This window comes from Triticum dicoccoides, chromosome 6A, assembly GCF_002162155.2.
Source record: "Triticum dicoccoides isolate Atlit2015 ecotype Zavitan chromosome 6A, WEW_v2.0, whole genome shotgun sequence".
Classification (NCBI taxonomy): Eukaryota; Viridiplantae; Streptophyta; class Magnoliopsida; order Poales; family Poaceae; genus Triticum; species Triticum dicoccoides.
Window position 1 is genome coordinate 581847913 of NC_041390.1, and position 18128 is coordinate 581866040.

General features: G+C 45.1%; 1 protein-coding gene across 1 annotated transcript; it reads right to left on the bottom strand.

Annotated features, from left to right (window-relative positions):
* Nucleotides 1-17057: 17057 nt before the first annotated feature.
* LOC119316019 lies at nucleotides 17058-17837 on the bottom strand. Its single transcript, XM_037590422.1, has 3 exons — nucleotides 17709-17837; nucleotides 17488-17629; nucleotides 17058-17314 (listed from the first exon to the last, which is right to left on the bottom strand). The coding sequence occupies exons 1-3, from the start codon at nucleotides 17835-17837 to the stop codon at nucleotides 17058-17060; spliced, it is 528 nt and encodes a 175-aa protein (XP_037446319.1).
* Between the last annotated feature and the right edge of the window lie 291 nt (nucleotides 17838-18128).

The window sequence follows — 18128 nt, forward strand, 5'->3', positions numbered from 1 at the left end:
GCCTATGACATGCTTCTTCTTTGCAAGGGTGTGGAGGTTCCTCATGCCAGCATGCCCAAGCCTCCGATGCCAGAGCCAGCATTCTGAAGCTTTTGCTAGAAGACATATGGCAAGCTGTGGTCCTGCTGAGAAATCTACCACGCACAAATCATCTTTCCGATAACCTTTAAACACTAGAGACTTGTCAGATTCCATTAGAACAAGGCAACGATATTTTCCAAATATTACGATCATGTTCAAATCGCAAAGCATTGAGACAGACATTAAGTTGAAGCCAAGGGATTCAACAAGCATGACTTTATCCATGTGTTGATCCTTTGAGATTGCAACTCTACCTAGACCCAATACCTTACTTTTACCAGTGTCAGCAAATGTGATGTGGCTCTTGTCGGGTGGACGTAAGGTTGAGTCCATAAGAAGGCTTCTTTTGCCAGTCATGTGGTTGGTACACCCACTATCAATAATCCATTCTGAAGATGCTGGTGTCGTACCCTACAGTGCAGTTACGGGGATAGGCTTCACGAAGAGAATTGTGAAGCAAAAACATTTGACGAATTAGTGGGTTATGAAAGCTTAGATCCAGATTAGGACTGATAGGGAGAGTAGCAAGCGATTCAGGAGCGAAGTACATAGTAAGACCATTCGGGCATTTGATCTTGCGCCCCACAAGATGTTTAAGGTCCCCAGCAATAGCGTCAGACGATTTTGGTTTTCTGCTGGAGACCTTTCCCTGCAAAAGAGAGTTAAGCCTTCTTAGCCACCCACATCTTCAAGGGTGGCTTGGAAGCAATAAGTCTAAGTGCAGCGTCTGAGAACTTTGGCTTTGGAGCTCTAGCAAAAGGTCTTGCAGGCGGACAATAGTACTCATAAGAATAAGTAGAATAGTTTTTGGTCTTATGAACATGGCGGTTTGATGAACCGCACTCATATTCATAGGCCTGAGTATGGTTTCCCTGCAAAACATTTGCGTTAGTGCGACTCAGGTGAGTCCTCTGTCTCTATGAAGCCTTTGGGCCGTATGAATCATGTGGTCTGGGGTTAGTCTTCTTCATCTGTGGTGTCATGATGACATTCACAGGAAGATTTTCCAAACACCTTTTGGGCACCCAGATCTTCTTCATAGGCGGTCCATTCCTGCAGTAAGTACCAATGTACCTGGCAAACACTTCACCATTCTGATTCTTAAACAGTTTATAGTTTGCATCAAAGGATTCATCAATGACAATGGGGTTAGCACAAGTGAAGCCAGACAGATTGGATGGATCTGCTGAAGGTTCCTTTGCAGCAACCCATGTGGTTTTGGGGTACTGATCAGGTTTCCAGTAAGAGCCGTCAGCATTCATTTTCCTTACGAACCCAACACCCTCTTTCCTCGGGTTTCGGTTCAGAATCTGCCTTTTGAGGACATCACATAGTGTATGATGCCCTTTAAGGCTTTTGTACATCCCTGTTTCAAGCAATGTCTTCAATCTAGCATTCTCATCAGCAATAGCAGTGGTATCCTCAGCAGAGGGGTTAGTTACCACATCAATAGTTGAAGATATTGCAACAGTGGCAGCAGTAGAACATTCAGCAACAGAAGTAGCATTATCACGCTGAATGCATTTAAGACATGGTGGTTCAAATCCTTCCTGAGCGGAACTGATCTGTTCGACGCGAAGTGACTCATTTTCCTTTTGAAGATCTTCATGAGACGCTCTCAATTTTTCAAGATCTTGCTTCCTTTGAAGATAACCATAGGAAAGCTTTTCATGAGTTGTTGAGAGCGTTTCATGACGACTTTCAAGTTCCTCATACTTAACGTGAAGATTTTTTATGTCTTCAATTAAGGACTCAGATCGAGTCATTTCAGCGCCCAACAGATCATTGCTTTTGTCTAACAGTTTTTGAATATGTTCCATGGCTTTCTATTGTTCAGTTGCAATTTTAGCAAGTGTTTTGTAGCTGGGTCTTGAACCACAATCAGAGTCATCGTCACTAGATGTTTGATAGTGAGTAGTGCGTGTGTTTACCTTGGCACCGTGTGCCATGAAGCAGTAGGTAGGAGCAGAGTAGTCCTTGTCATTTGCATCGATGTCAGTGGTGAAGCCATTGTCTTCAGTGTTGAAGATGGACTTGGCAACATATGCTGTAGCCAGACTTGCAACGCCAGAATCAGACTCCTCCTCAGACTCCACCTCCGCCTCCTCAGAAGCGGACTCCTCCTCTGAATCCATTTCCTTGCCAACAAACGCACGTGCCTTGCCAGATGAGCTCTTCTTGTGTGATGAAGACTTTGAGGAAGACTTGGAAGAAGACTTTGAGTATTTCTTCTTCTTCTTGTCGTCAGAGTCATATTCCTTGCTCTTCTTCTTCTTTCTGTTCTCATTGTCCCACTGCGGACACTCAGAGATGAAGTGTCCAGTTTTCTTGCACTTGTGGCATGTTTTCTTGTTGTAGTCATGAGCAGAAGCTTCATCATTCCTTGAGCTTGATCGTGAAGACTTTCTGAAGCCTTTATTCTTGGTGAATTTTTGGAACTTCTTCACAAGCATAGCAAGTTCCTTTCCAATGTCTTCAGGATCATCAGAACTGCTGTCAGATTCTTCTTCAGATGAGGAGACAACTTTTGCCTTCAAGGCACGAGTTCGCCCATAGTTTGGACCGTAGATATCTCTTTTCTCAGAAAGCTGAAACTCATGTGTGTTGAGCCTCTCAAGTATGTCGGACGGATCGAGTGTCTTGAAATCAGGTCGTTCTTGAATCATCAGGGCTAGGGTGTCAAACGAACTGTCAAGTGATCTCAGTAGTGTCTTGACGACTTACATGCTTGGTGATCTCAGTAGCGTCGAGGACTTGAAGCTCATTTGTGATGTCAGTGAGTCGATCAAACGCGAGCTGGACATTCTCGTTGTCATTTCGCTTGAAGCGGTTGAAGAGGTTGCGAAGGACACTGATTCTCCGATCTCTCTGGGTTGAGACGCCTTCGTTGACCTTGGAGAGCCAGTCCCAGACCAGCTTAGATGTTTCCAAAGCACTCACATGGCCATACTGTCCTTTGGACAGATGACCACAGATGATGTTCTTGGCAGTAGAGTCCAGTTGAACGAACTTCTTGACATCAGCAGCAGTGACACCTTCTCCAGCTTTGGGAACGCCGTTCTTGATGACATACCATAGGTCGATGTCAATGGCTTCAAGATGCATGTGCATCTTATTCTTCCTGTAGGGATATTCAGTTCCATCGAAGACGGGGCACGCAGCGGAGACTTTAATTATCCCTGTAGTCGACATAGCTAAAACTCCAGGTGGTTAAACCGAATCACACAGAACAAGGGAGCACCTTGCTCTGATACCAATTGAAAGTGCGTTATATCGACTAGAGGGGGGGGGTGAATAGGCGATTTTTATGAAAGTCTTCAAAACGTGGAAGTTATGAAGACAAACAGTAGAAATAAACCTACTACCCTGCAGCGGAAGGTAGACTACACTAGGCAAGCCATAGTCAAGTATTAAATAGAGTGAAAGCACAATGACAAATAGCTGCAATGTAGTAAGGATCAGGTAGGAAGATATTATGAAGCCAAACAGAACAAGTAGTCACTTAGTGAAGATAAAAGATAGTGCAATCATACAATGACTTCACAAGGAGTAACAGTACGTAAAGAGAAGAGAAGGATGAAACCAGTGACTCGTTGAAGACAATGATGTGTTGGACCAGTTCCAGTTGCTGTGACAACTGTATGTCTGGTTAGGGAGGCTAGGTATTTAAACCTGAGGACACATAGTCCCGGACACCCAGTCCTGAACACGCAGCTCAGGACACCCAGTCCTCACCGTATTCCCCTTGAGCTAAGGTCACACAGACCTCGCCCAATCACTCTGGTAAGTCTTCAAGGTAGACTCCCAAACCTTCACAGACTTTGTTCACCGGTGATCCACAATGTCTCTTGGATGCTCAGAACGCGATGCCTAACCGGCTGGAGGATGCACAGTCCTCAAGTGTAATAAGTCTTCAGATCACACAGACAAGAAGACCTAAGTGATGCCTAATTCTCTTTGGCTCTGGGTGGTTAGGGCTTTATCCTCGCAAGGAATTCTCTCTCAAAGGCTTCGAGGTGGGTTGCTCTCAAATGACAAAAGCCGTACTCTGAATCTGAGCAGCCAACCGTTTATGGTTGTAGGGGGTGGGCTATTTATAGCCACTAGGCAACCCGACCTGATTTGTCCGAAATGACCCTGGGTCACTAAGGAACTGACACGTGTTCCAACGGTCAGATTTCAAACTCACACGGCAACTTTACTTGGGCTACAAGCAAAGCTGACTTGTCCAACTCTGGACAAGATTCGCTCTCATAGTCTTCACTCGAAGACATAGGTTATGTTTAAGCATCACTTCAGTCATTCTGACTGGTTCTCTTGGACCCCACTTAACAGTACGGTGGTTCCTATGACTCAACACAGAAGAAAAAGAACTACGAAAGATCTAAGTCTTCGAGCTCCATAGGCTTCATGCGGTGTCTTCTCTTGTCATAGTCTTCAATGTGAATATCTTCATATACCACCTTTGACATCAATGTCTTCATACATTTTTAGGGGTCATCTCTGGTAGGAAAACCGAATCAATGAGGGACTTCTACCTATGTTATCCTGCAATTCTCACAAACGCATTAGTCCCTCAACTAGGTTTGTCGTCAATACTCCAAAACCAACTAGGGGCGGCACTAGATGCACTTACACAATGGTCCTCGCTCCTGGCCCACATCCATTGGTCCCGGTTCATGGCTGGAACCGGGACCACAGGGTGGCCTTTAGTCTCGGTTCCAGCCACGAACCGGGACCAATGAGGTGGCTATATATACCCCTCGCCCGTGAGCAGAGCAATCCACTGCTCTATTTTTCTGGCCGGCGAGGGGAGAACTTTGTGGTGCTCTAGCTCACCTCCTATGCACATGAGGTGTTCGATGAAATGCCCGAGCCACACTAGTTAAGCTTTCTCCGCTCGAAGCTCGACCTCCAAGCTCCATTTTCCTCGAGATTTGTCTAGGTTTAGCGGTCCATCAAGTCTCGTCCCTGTCTTCATCACCGTCGATTGCCCGCGCCGATCTTGTCGCCGGCACCACCGTGGTGAGCCTCTTGTTCTTATCTTCTTTCTAAAAGAAAAAAATATTCTTACTTGTATGATTAGATAGATACTTGTCTAATTTTCTTACTTTTATTCTCGCTTGTTATTATATAGTGCGATGGTTTTGGTATCCGCCCCCATCGGCCCTCGTCCTATCTATAATTCAGATGTGGTATATATTATCTTTTATAACTATTTGGTTCATTTATAGTTTATGACAATTATGCCGACCAACGTGACATAGATTTTATTTATCTAGGAGGTATGTGAACCAGAAATTCCAACCGACCCTATTGTTGAGAGGTTAAATTTAGTTGAAGAAGAAACCAATTAATTGAAGTAAAAAATAAAAAAAATTAAGGAGGAGAAGATGATATTGGAGTTGCATGCTACGGATGTCATCGATGATCACAAGATCAATATGGATGCAATGCGTTTGAAGATTAGAAAGATTCGAAATTATGCCATTCATACCGAGGCTTGGTGATAGATGATGTCCTCATCACTTGGTATCATTATGTTGTTGGATCAATTGTTACCTTGGTTGCGATTATGATCGCATTTGTTGTTGCATTGAAATGTTTTACATAATTTCAATGTATGGTTTAATTAGATGCTCTGGAGAGCTATATGTTGTTCAGTGAGAACTGTGTGTGTACTTTGGTTTTAATGTGATGATGAACTTCTATTAATTGGTCACTTATCTATTCATGATGTTCTGGAATGATTTTTGACACACTTAATTATATATAATGCACGCAGATGAACTAACAATGGATGCACGGTGACAGACACACCTCCGAGTACATTAAGGGTGTGCATAATTTTCTCGAAGTGGCTGAGGCAAACAAGCAGAATGGTTTTATGTGATGTCCATGCCGTATATGTGGGAATACGAAGTCTTACTCTGACTGAAAAATCCTTCACACCCACCTGCTTTATAAGGGTTTCATGCCACACTATAATGTTTGGACAAAGCACGGAGAAATAGGGGTTATGATGGAAGACAACGAAGAAGAAGAGGACGATGACAACTATGTGCCCCCTGAATAGGGTGGTGCTGCAACGGGGGAAGCTGAAGATCAAGAGAAACCAGACGATGTGCCCGATGATGATCTCCGCCGGGTCATTGTTGATGCAAGGAGACAGTGCGAAAGTCAAAATGAGAAGCTGAAGTTCGATCGCATGTTAGAGGATCACAAAAAAGGGTTGTACCCCAATTGCGAAGATTTCAACACAAAGCTCAGTACCGTACTAGAATTGCTGCAGTGGAAGGCAGAGAATGTTGTGCCTGACAAAGGGTTTGAGAAACTACTAAAAATATTGAAGAAGAAGCTTCCAAAGGATAACAAATTGCCCAGCAATACGTACGAAGCAAAGAAGGTTATATGCCCTCTAGGATTGGAGGTGTAGAAGATACATGCATGCCCTAATGACTGCATCCTCTACCGCGGTGCATACGAGGATTTGAATGCATGCTCGGTATGCGGTGCATTGCGGTATAAGATCAGACGAGATGACCCTAATGATGTTGATGGTGAGCCCCCCAGGAAGAGGGTTCCTGCGAAGGTGATGTGGTATGCTCCTATAATACCATGGTTGAAACGTCTATTCATAAACAAAGAGCATGCCAAGTGGATGCGATGGCACAGATAGGACCGTAAGAAAGACGGAAGTTGAGAGCACCCGCTGACGGGTCGGAGTGGAGAAAAATCGAGAGAAAGTATCGGGCTGAGTTTGCAGGTGACCCAAGAAACGTATGGTTTGGTTTAAGCGTGGATGGCATTAATCCTTTTGGGGAGCAAAGCAGCAATCACAACACCTGGCCCGTGACTCTATGTATGTATAACCTTCCTCCTTGGATGTGCATGAAGCGGAAGTTCATTATGATGCCAGTTCTCATCCAAGGCCCTAAGCAACCCGACAACGACATTGATGTGTACTTAAGGCCATTAGTTGAAGAACTTTTACAACTGTGGAATGGAAACGGTGTACGTGTGTGGGATGAGCACAAACAGGAGGAATTTAACCTGCATGCATTGCTGTTTGTAACCATCAATGATTGGCCTGCTCTCAGTAACCTTTCAGGACAGACAAACAAGGGATACCATGCATGCACGCATTGTTTAGCTGACATCGAAAGTATATACCTGGACAAATGCAGGAAGAATGTGTACCTGGGGCATCATCGATTTCTTCCGACCAACCATCAATGTCGAAAGAAAGGCAAGCATTTCAAAGGCGAGGCAGATCACCGGAAGAAACCCGCCATGCATACCGGTGATCACGTACTTGCTATGGTCAATGATTTACATGTAATCTTTGGAAAGGGTCCCGGCGGACTATATGTTCCGCTGAGGGACGCGCACCCATGTGGAAGAAGAAATCTATATTTTGGGACCTACCCTACTGGAAATACCTAGAGGTCCGCTCTTCAATCGACGTGATGCACATGACGAAGAACCTTTGCGTGAGTCTGCTAGGCTTCTTGGGTGTGTATGGGAAGACAAAATATACACCGGAGGCACGGAGGACCTGCAACGTTTGCGCAAAAAAAGAGCATGCCTCCAAAGCATTATGAAGGTCCTACCAGCTACGCTCTTACCAAAGAAGAGAAGGAAATCTTCTTTGAATGCCTGCTCAGTATGAAGGTCCCCGTCCGACTTCTCGTCAAATATAAAGGGAATAATAAATATGGCCGAGAAAAAGTTTCTTAACCTAAAGTCTCATGACTGCCACGTGATTGTGATGCATCTGCTTCCGGTTGCATTGAGGGGGCTTCTACTGGAAAATTTCGATTAGCCATTGTGAAGCTATGTGCATTCCTCAATGCAATCTCTCAGAAGGTGATCGATTCAGAAATCCTACCAAGGCTAAGGTGTGATGTGGCGCAATGTCTTGTCAGTTTCTAGCTGGTGTTCCCACCATCATTCTTCAATATCATGACACACGTCCTAGTTCATCAGGTCGACGAGATTGTCATTCTGGGCCTCGTATTTCTACACAATATGTTCCCCTTTGAGAGGTTCATGGGAGTCCTAAAGAAATATGTTCGTAACCGCGCTAGGCTAGAAGGAAGCATCTCCATGGGCCATCAAACAGAGGATGTCATTGGGTCAATATTTAGAAGCAAGGCTAGAAATAAACGGAGGGTCAAGCCTAGCAAAACATTACAAAGCCCTGATGACCGAGCTAGCGCAGCTAAATTAGTGCACTATGTTAATTCATGTACGAGCGAGCTGGAGCATGCAGTTAGGAAAACGACTACACAGTGCGTTGATGTCTCTTGCGCTCATGACACAATCTGCAGGGAGGTCCTTCAGGTTTTCCAGTATGTTCATCACCATTGAAAAGCTATAGGCAGAACATTTGTACAATTCTTCAGATAACAGAGGTTCTTCTGACCGTTTCTTCAGACAACTACAATTCTTCAAATAACAACAGCGGCAGAACATTTGTACTGTACAATTCTTCAGATAGCACAGGGGCGGCCCTCGTCCGCCGTATTGCCGCGCGAGGCCGACGCATCCGGATGCCACTATGCGGCGACCGTGCAAGTCACACCCAGCGTCAACACGGTGCAATAGCCCGGAGGCACTGTTAGTATCGCGCCGCTCTACTTCACCCCGCTGGCTGGTGCGGCCGTCTTGCGCGTCACCTACGCACGTCCACTCCTCCGCTAGGACATCCTCGTCTTCCCTGGGCGGCGTCCTCGCCTCTGCTCCTCTGTAGTGTGAACACCGCGGACATCCTCGTCTTCCCCGGACGGCGTCTCCGTGTCTACACCTCGGGAGCCCTACCCGCCAATGAGAGCTACAGAGTGAGCGCCCGCATCTTTGCCGGTTGTGGCCGCCTCGCCTCGGGCCTCGCCACTGCAGGAAATCTCAGAGGCGCCATGGCGTTCCCGTGGCAGCAACCCATGTGACGGGGGAGACTTAGGTCGGAGTTAGAAAATTCCGAGATGATTTTGGCTAATCACCGAGTGAATAGGGAGTTATCTGCTAATTGCGCTTAAGTGGAGGGTTAAAGATCCCACCTTTAATCAATGGTGTTCATTATAGATCTGAGGGACCACGCATGAATTTTTAGATTTTCACTGAATACCTATTTTCACCGGATACTTCGCCCTTTTTGAATAATTAATAATATGACTACATGCATCGTCCAGATGCAGAGGCCGGGGTACATCCTCCTTTTCCAATAAATAAATAAAAATATACTGAACTGTTCGTTCTGTTGTTCATTGCAGGATTTGACATCGCATGCTAAAAGTTTGAGGAGAAGAATAAGCAGTCGGATGGTGACAAATGCATCATTTTTGACCTGTCGGTGAACATCTTCGGTCAGTGGTTATGTTTGCGGGAACAAAAAAGCCTATTGTGATCAGTGGTCATCGCTTGTCAAATTGAATCATTATCGTGAAGCGGATGTTTTGCTTGGTGTTATCATCCTTGCCACATTTATGCTTTGTGATTTGAGCTTCTTTGTAGAAGCATCTGGTTTCTCTTGTTCTTAACATTGGGCTCGTTGCAGATTTATGTTGCTAGATGGATTACTTGTAGAGTTTTTAGAGCAAATCAGTTGTTCTGGGCATGGTCAATCCGCTATTGCTTGAGCCAATTCTGGGATGGTGACGCCTTGAAGAGTGCGGTCAAAGCGATCCAGGACATCACCATCATGGATACGCAATCACCACCCCACGCCCATCATTTGATCATCAATAGAACACTGTAGCATCAACATTACTTTTAACTATCTTGGCACTGACGATGATGCCTCATACCTAGAGATAGACACTTGAAAATAAGACCATTGTTGGATCATATCAATATGAGCCTCCTTCAACCTTCCTGATCTTATGCACAATCCTTCACACTACAGGACTGCCTTTGCTGTCTGAGGCTTGTTGCGTGCGTGCATCCCATGGAAACCGACACCTCATAGCAATAGCAGTTGTTTTCACAGTAACTTGGATTATGACCTATGATGCAACATGTTATAATCCAACTTGGTTTTTAAGTTAAGTTATTTGTGTGACATACTGACATCAAGCCTTAGCAGCACATCTCTACTGCTGTTTTGGCCTAAATCATCAATTCTTTTGTACGTACTTGCAGTATTTGTGTGGGATTATAATATCTGAAGCTCTGGACATTTTAGGACAGTAAAACTGCACCAAATCCCTGCCCTCTCACGCCACCAATCGTCTCAGCCGTTCGATTTTGCTTCTGGGTGATCTATGGCCGTCAGATCTCGGGCTGTCCTAAGTGGACGCTACTCAAGTGGAAAAAAAACCAGAGCAATATGGTTGATTGGGCCTCTCGGCCCGAAGGCCAGCTCATCAAGAAACAAAATGCGACTCCGCAGTCCGCATCGAAACTCTGGGTGAAGAGTTGGCCGTTCATGTGATTAGATCTATGCCGTTTGAGTAGTCTCGTATTGCAATTATATGATATATTTTGGCATATACAACTTTCAGGACTTTGGATGTAGAATTCTAGATAATTGTTTAGCTTAAGTAGAAAATGGGACTGTGGGTACCTTGAGTAGGCATCCGCATGTGATTCGCGGGTGTGGGGCAACCGCTTAGGCAGCAACACCGCTTTTGGCCCATCACTAGTAGATAACAGGGCTTTGGTTCAGGCCTGGCTAGCCCATTAGTCCCAGTTCAGTCATGAACCGGGACCAATGGGGGCATATGTCCCGGTTCGTGAGCCTAGGGGCCCGGCCGGGCCTCGTGGGGCATTGGTCCCGGTTCGTCTGGACCCTTTTGTCCCGGTTCCAGGCATGAACCGGGACCAATGGTCCTCGCTCCTGGCCCACATCCATTGGTCCTGGTTCATGGCTGGAACCGGGACCAAAGGGTGGCCTTTCGTCCCGGTTCCAGCCACGAACCGAGACCAATGAGGTGGCTATATATACCCCTCGCCCGTGAGTAGAGCAATCCACTGCTCCATTTTTCTGGCCGGCGAGGGGAGAACTTTGTGGTGCTCTAGATCACCTCCTATGCACATGAGGTGTTCGATGAAATGCCCGAGCCACACTAGTTAAGCTTTCTCTGCTCGAAGCTCGAACTCCAAGCTCTATTTTCCTCGAGATTTGTCTAGTGTTAGCGGTCCATCAAGTCCCGTCCCTGTCTTCAGCGTCGTCGATCGCCCGCACCGATCTCATTGCCGGCACCACCGTGGTGAGCCTCTTGTTCTTATCTTCTTTCTAAAAGAAAAAAAATTCTTACTTGTATGATTAGATAGATACTTGTCTAATTTTCTTACTTTTATTCTTGCTTTTTATTATATAGTGCGATGGTTTTGGTATCCGCCCCCATCGGCCCTCGTCCTGTCTATAATTCGAATGTGGTATATATTATCGTTTATAACTATTTGGTTCATTTATTGTTTATGACAATTATGCCGACCAATGTGACATAGATTTTATTTATCTAGGAGGTATGTGAACCGGAAATTCCAACCGACGCTATTGTTGAGAGGTTAAATTTAGTTGAAGAAGAAAACAATTAATTGAAGTAAAAAATAAAAAAATTGAGGAGGAGAAGATGATATTGGAGTTGCATGTTGCGGATGTCGTCGATGATCACAAGATCAATATGGATGCAATGCGTTTGAAGATTAGAAAGATTCGAAATTATGCCATTCATACCGAGGCTTGGTATCATTATGCCGTTGGATCAATTGTCACCTTGGTTGCGATTATGATCGCATTTGTTGTTGCATTGAAATGTTTTACATAATTTCAATGTATGGTTTAATTAGATGCTCTGGAGAGCTATATGTTGTTCAGTGAGAACTATGTGTGTACTTTGGTTTTAATGTGATGATGAACTTCTATTAATTGGTCACTTATCTATTCATGATGTTCTGTAATAGTTTTTGACACACTTAATTATATATAATGCACGCAGATGAACTAACAATGGATGCACGGTGACAGACACACCTCCGAGTACATTAAGGGTGTGCATAATTTTCTCGAAGTGGCTGAGGCAAACAAGCAGAATGGTTTTATGTGATGTCCATGCCCTATATGTGGGAATACGAAGTCTTACTCTGACCGAAAAATCCTTCACACCCACCTGCTTTATAAGGGTTTCATGCCACACTATAATGTTTGGACCAAGCACGGAGAAATAGGGGTTATGATGGAAGACAGCGAAGAAGAAGAGGACGATGACAACTATGTGCCCCCTGAATACGGTGGTGCTGCAACGGGGGAAGCTGAAGATCAAGAGAAACCAGACGATGTGCCCGATGATGATCTCCGCCGGGTCATTGTTAATGCAAGGAGACAGTGCGAAAGTCAAAATGAGAAGCTGAAGTTCGACCGCATGTTAGAGGATCACAAAAAAGGGTTGTACCCCAATTGCGATGATTTCAACACAAAGCTCGGTACCGTACTAGAATTGCTGCAGTGGAAGGCAGAGAATGTTGTGCCTGACAAATGGTTTGAGAAGCTACTGAAAATATTGAAGAAGAAGCTTCCAAAGGATAACAAATTGCCTGACAATACATACGAAGCAAAGAAGGTTATATGCCCTCTAGGATTGGAGGTGCAGAAGATACATGCATGCCCTAATGACTGCATCCTCTACCGCAGTGCATACGAGGATTTGAACGCATGCTCGGTATGTGGTGCATTGCGGTATAAGATCAGACGAGATAACCCTGATGATGTTGATGGTGAGCCCCCCAGGAAAAGGGTTCCTGCGAAGGTGATGTGGTATGCTCCTATAATACCATGGTTGAAACGTCTATTCATAAACAAAGAGCATGCCAAGTGGATGCGATGGCACAGATAGGACCGTAAGAAAGACGGAAGTTGAGAGCACCCGCTGACGGGTCGGAGTGGAGAAAAATCGAGAGAAAGTATCGGGCTGAGTTTGCAGGTGACCCAAGAAACGTATGGTTTGGTTTAAGCGTGGATGGCATTAATCCTTTTGGGGAGCAGAGCAGCAATCACAACACCTGGCCCGTGACTCTATGTATGTATAACCTTCCTCCTTGGATGTGCATGAAGCGGAAGTTCATTATGATGCCAGTTCTCATCCAAGGCCCTAAGCAACCCGACAACGACATTGATGTGTACTTAAGGCCATTAGTTGAAGAACTTTTACAACTGTGGAATGGAAACGGTGTACGTGTGTGGGATGAGCACAAACAGGAGGAATTTAACCTGCATGCATTGCTGTTTGTAACCATCAATGATTGGCCTGCTCTCAGTAACCTTTCAGGACAGACAAACAAGGGATACCATGCATGGACGCATTGTTTAGCTGACATCGAAAGTATATACCTAGAAAAATGCAGGAAGAATGTGTACCTAGGGCATCATCGATTTCTTCCGACCAACCATCAATGTCGAAAGAAAGGCAAGCATTTCAAAGGCGAGGCAGATCACCGGAAGAAGCCCACCATGCGTACCGGTGATCACGTACTTGCTATGGTCAATGATTTACATGTAATCTTTGGAAAGGGTCCCGGCGGACTATCTGTTCCGCTGAGGGACGCGCACCCATGTGGAAGAAGAAATCTATATTTTGGGACCTACCCTACTGGAAATACCTAGAGGTCTGCTCTTCAATCATTGTGATGCACGTGATGAAGAACCTTTGCGTGAGCCTGCTAGGCTTCTTGGGCGTGTATGGGAAGACAAAAGATACACCGGAGGCACGGGAGGACCTGCAACAATTGCACAAAAAAGACCGCATGCCTCCAAAGCATTATGAAGGTCCTACCAGCTACGCTGTTACCAAAGAAGAGAAGGAAATCTTCTTTGAATGCCTGCTCAGTATGGAGGTCCCGTCTGACTTCTCGTCGAATATAAAGGGAATAATAAATATGGCCGAGAAAAAGTTTCTTAACCTAAAGTCTCATGACTGCCACGTGATTATGACGCAATTGCTTCCGGTTGCATTGAGGGGGCTTCTACTGGAAAATTCCGATTAGCCATTGTGAAGCTATGTGCATTCCTCAATGCAATCTCTCAAAAGGTGATCGATCCAGAAATCCTACCAAGGCTAAGGTGTGATGTGGCACAATGTCTTGTCAGTTTCTAGCTGGTGTTCCCACCATCCTTCTTCAATATCATGACACACGTCCTAGTTCATCTAGTCGACGAGATTGTCATTCTGGGCCCCGTATTTCTACACAATATGTTCCCCTTTGAGAGGTTCATGGGAGTCCTAAAGAAATATGTTCGTAACCGCGCTAGGCCAGAAGGAAGCATCTCTATGGGCCATCAAACAGAGGATGTCATTGGGTTTTGTGTTGACTTCATTCCTGGCCTTAAGAAGATTGGTCTCCCTCAGTCGCGGTATGAGGGGAGGCTGACTGGAAAGGAACGCTTGGAGGGGACTCAATAATATGTAGGGACGGGAATTCTTGGTCTCAAGCACACTACACTGTTCTACATAACTCTACCTTGGTGACCCCGTATGTCGATGAACACAAGAACAGTCTGCACTCCAAACACCCGGAGCAGTGTGACGACTGGATTACATGTGAACACATCCGGACTTTCGGCAGTTGGTTGGAAACACGTCTCAGAGGTGACAACACTGTTTCTGATGAGTTGTACTTGTTGTCCAGGGGACCATCTTTGACTGTATTAACTTACAAAGGATACGAGATAAATGAGAATACATTTTACATGATCGCCCAAGATCAAAAGAGCACCAACCAAAACAGCGGTGTCCGCTTTGATGCAGCAACCAATAGGGGAAAGGACACACATTATGGTTACATAGTGGACATACGGGAACTTTACTACGTACATGATTTTAAGGTCCCTTTGTTTAAGTGCAAATGGGTCAATCTGTTAGGAGGCGGGGTACAGGTAGACCCACAATACGGAATGATAACAGTGGATCTGAACAATCTTGGGTACACAGACGAACCGTTCGTCCTAGCCGATGATGTAGCGCAGGTTTTCTATGTGAAGGACATGTCTACCAAACCGAGAAAAAGAAAAGACAAGGAACACTACAAGAAATATGCTATCTTGTGACCTCCACTATTGGTCACTGAAAGGTCATAGTTTTTAATTTGCGACCTTTTTGTGACCAAAAACAGAAGGTCAAAAGCTGGCGGTCGTAAACTGAAACTAACGACCTTCTCTGTGAGCAGGTCGTAGACGTTTTTGACCAAAATATGCCTATTGTTTTGTTTTGGTCACTAGCAGCCTCCCCAGGCCACGTAGGCATCCGACGTGGCAATCTGATGTGGCACAAGAATCAGCCCGGTCCAATTCAATTTTCTACATGGGCCTAGCCCAACAATTCATCCTATTTGTGTTTTTTCTGTCTGTCAATTTTTGGTTAGGTTCATGGGCCAAGCCCAATATTGCAGCCTTTTTATTGTTGGGTTGTGGCCTTTTTGTCTAAAAGAATTTAATTTTTCTTTTTTTCCCAAAAGAAGGGTCCACTAGTCAGATGGGTCCCAGTTGTCATGTTCTAGTAACATCATTAGTTGGATGTAGCCTTTTCAGGCAGAGTACACAAGAATACAATTTTGCCCATTTATTTGATGAGAAATTTTCATAATTTTGCTGTCAAAGCAGCATGTACACAGGAATACAATTTTGCTATCAAAGCAACATTTCAAACGTACATCTTCATGACATCGTACATAAAAACTAGCAATAAAAAGATTACAATATGCCATTTGGCTCAGATCTTGCCTGCGCAGCATCTCACATTCATGTACAGGAGAGGAGGAGGGGCTTGAGTTGTCCTAAAGGATACGCATTCCTGAAGGACACAAAAAGTAGAGGTATTATTTTGGACAATAAACTCCAAGACAACATTGTAGGCTATTAACGTAAAATAAGTTATTATCAGGTTAAGCCTCCTTAGTTTAGTGATCATTTTCTCATACAATTTTATTTCAACTTAATAGTATCCAGAATCAAGCAAGGAACTAAACATCAGCAGCAAAAAGGTGAGAAACTGCATCAATCAACAAGATAATGGTTGTATGATTTGTTCTTCAGGAACTTGTACAGCCAATCGACCAAAAAAGTTCATGGAGCTCCACAATAAAATGCCCATGATAGTTAGTTACTATTTGTTTCAATATAAATGAATGCCATAAACATTGTACTGACATCATTTGCTAACACTGCTAGGCTGCTAGCTGTGTGTGTTCATCCATGTATCCATGGACCTAACTAATGTTATTTGTATCTCTAGACTAGAATCAAATGATCATTAGTGTTATTATTAACTTGATGGTGGCATCTTCTAGTAGGGTACAGATTTCACACAAGACATGAAAAATAGATGAGGCAAGCAGCATCAAACAACACAGTCACAATCGAATTATGCATAAAAACTGAACCAATACAATGCTGCTATGTTGTGGCCATAACAATTGCAACTAATGCCCACTTCATATCAGATCTGCAAGGGGTAGAAGGAGGGGTGGAGCTCACCATGTCAGGGGGTGGAGGAGAGGAGGAGGGCGTCCTGTAGCGGCAACTTTTCCTCATGAGAGCAACCTGCACAAAACAGAACCTTCAACATGTTTAGATCGGGAAGAGAAAAAAGACAGAACAAAAACAGAACCTATTCCCTCATTCTTCCCCTATTCTTCCTATTTCTATTTCTCTCCTCGATGTCATTGAACCAACCAACCTAGCATAACCTTGGATGATCTGCTAGCTAGACTGGGGTGGATAATCAAGCTTGAACAATGCATGGCATGCTTGTTGGTATTGTCAGATATCTATGCTTGTCTACCAAAGAAATTGCAGTCAAAGCCCGCAATACAGGCAGGCCTTTTTTAACTGATACAACCCCCACGGCAGAGGGGCGCTGCACTATGTGCCATAGAGAACAGACTTGTGCTCAACGCACAGCCAGCTGAGTTCAGACTTGGCAACACACAGTCATCATCATATAACTAACACAGACACAAAAAGGAAATTTACAACAGAGCAGTCATCTCCACGTCATGCCGAAGTGGGACACAAAGAACCGGAAGTCCGGGTGGTCTACCTGTACGCAGTGGAGCCAGTTGTCCGCCTCCTGCATCAGCGACGTGACACTCTCCTGCTCCGGGGCACCGTTGGACGCCCACAGGGAGCCGCGGAGCTTGTAGGATGCCAACCCAAAGGCGGGCAGGGAAAGCCTGCCCGTTGCGGTGGTGAAGTGGCCGATTCCCTCGAAGCCGGGGCATTGCTGGTGTGGTGGGATGGCTATCTGCAAGTTGAAACAAGAGGGTTTAGTTAGCGTCATATGAAGCAATGGAGGAGGATTGGAATGTACAAGTCACGTCTATAATAATGGTGTTGTGTAAGCAGAAGGCAAAATAATAAATTCCCCATTTCGTATGGCGCTAGAAACAGGGTGCGGGTGCTGGTGTTTTTACCCTTGGAAGGTGTTGCCAAGCAATGGAATGTCAAGAAGCACATGTCCAGGTCCTTCAGCGTCGGTCCTGTTGGGATTCTATTGCAACCCAGCTCCGCCTTCTCCTGCTCCCGCGCTGTCAGCCTATCGCCGACCAGCCACACCTGCAACCCATTTCACATCTGACTCGCTGTGTCCACATTCAAAAATAGGAGTAATTTTACTGTTGTTTAGTTCATGTACCTTGCTGCTGTAGCTGCAGGACAGGGCAAGGCGGCCCCGGAGCTCCGGGCTGATCTGCTGCCCAAGCACCTCATGCAGATCTCCGTCCACCACCCGAACCTCAACAAAACACATATAATTTGGAGTCATTGCCTGAATAGCCCCAGTGACTCATCCTCAAGAAAACAATTATAAAAGACTAATCTTAACCCACTAGTAGCAGTCGAACACTAGCAACTAGTGAGCACAATGAAATATTGGGGAGGAGCCTGAAGCCGTACCATTGGAAAACAGGGGCAAGATCATGGAAGACACACTGAAAGATGTAGATCAGTGAGTAACACTAGCCCTGAACCTGCCCTGCCTGGAGGTACAGGGGACGGACTAGCCGGTGAACACGACGGCCTGCAGCAAGCTGAGCTCCTCGTTGGCCCCGTCGGC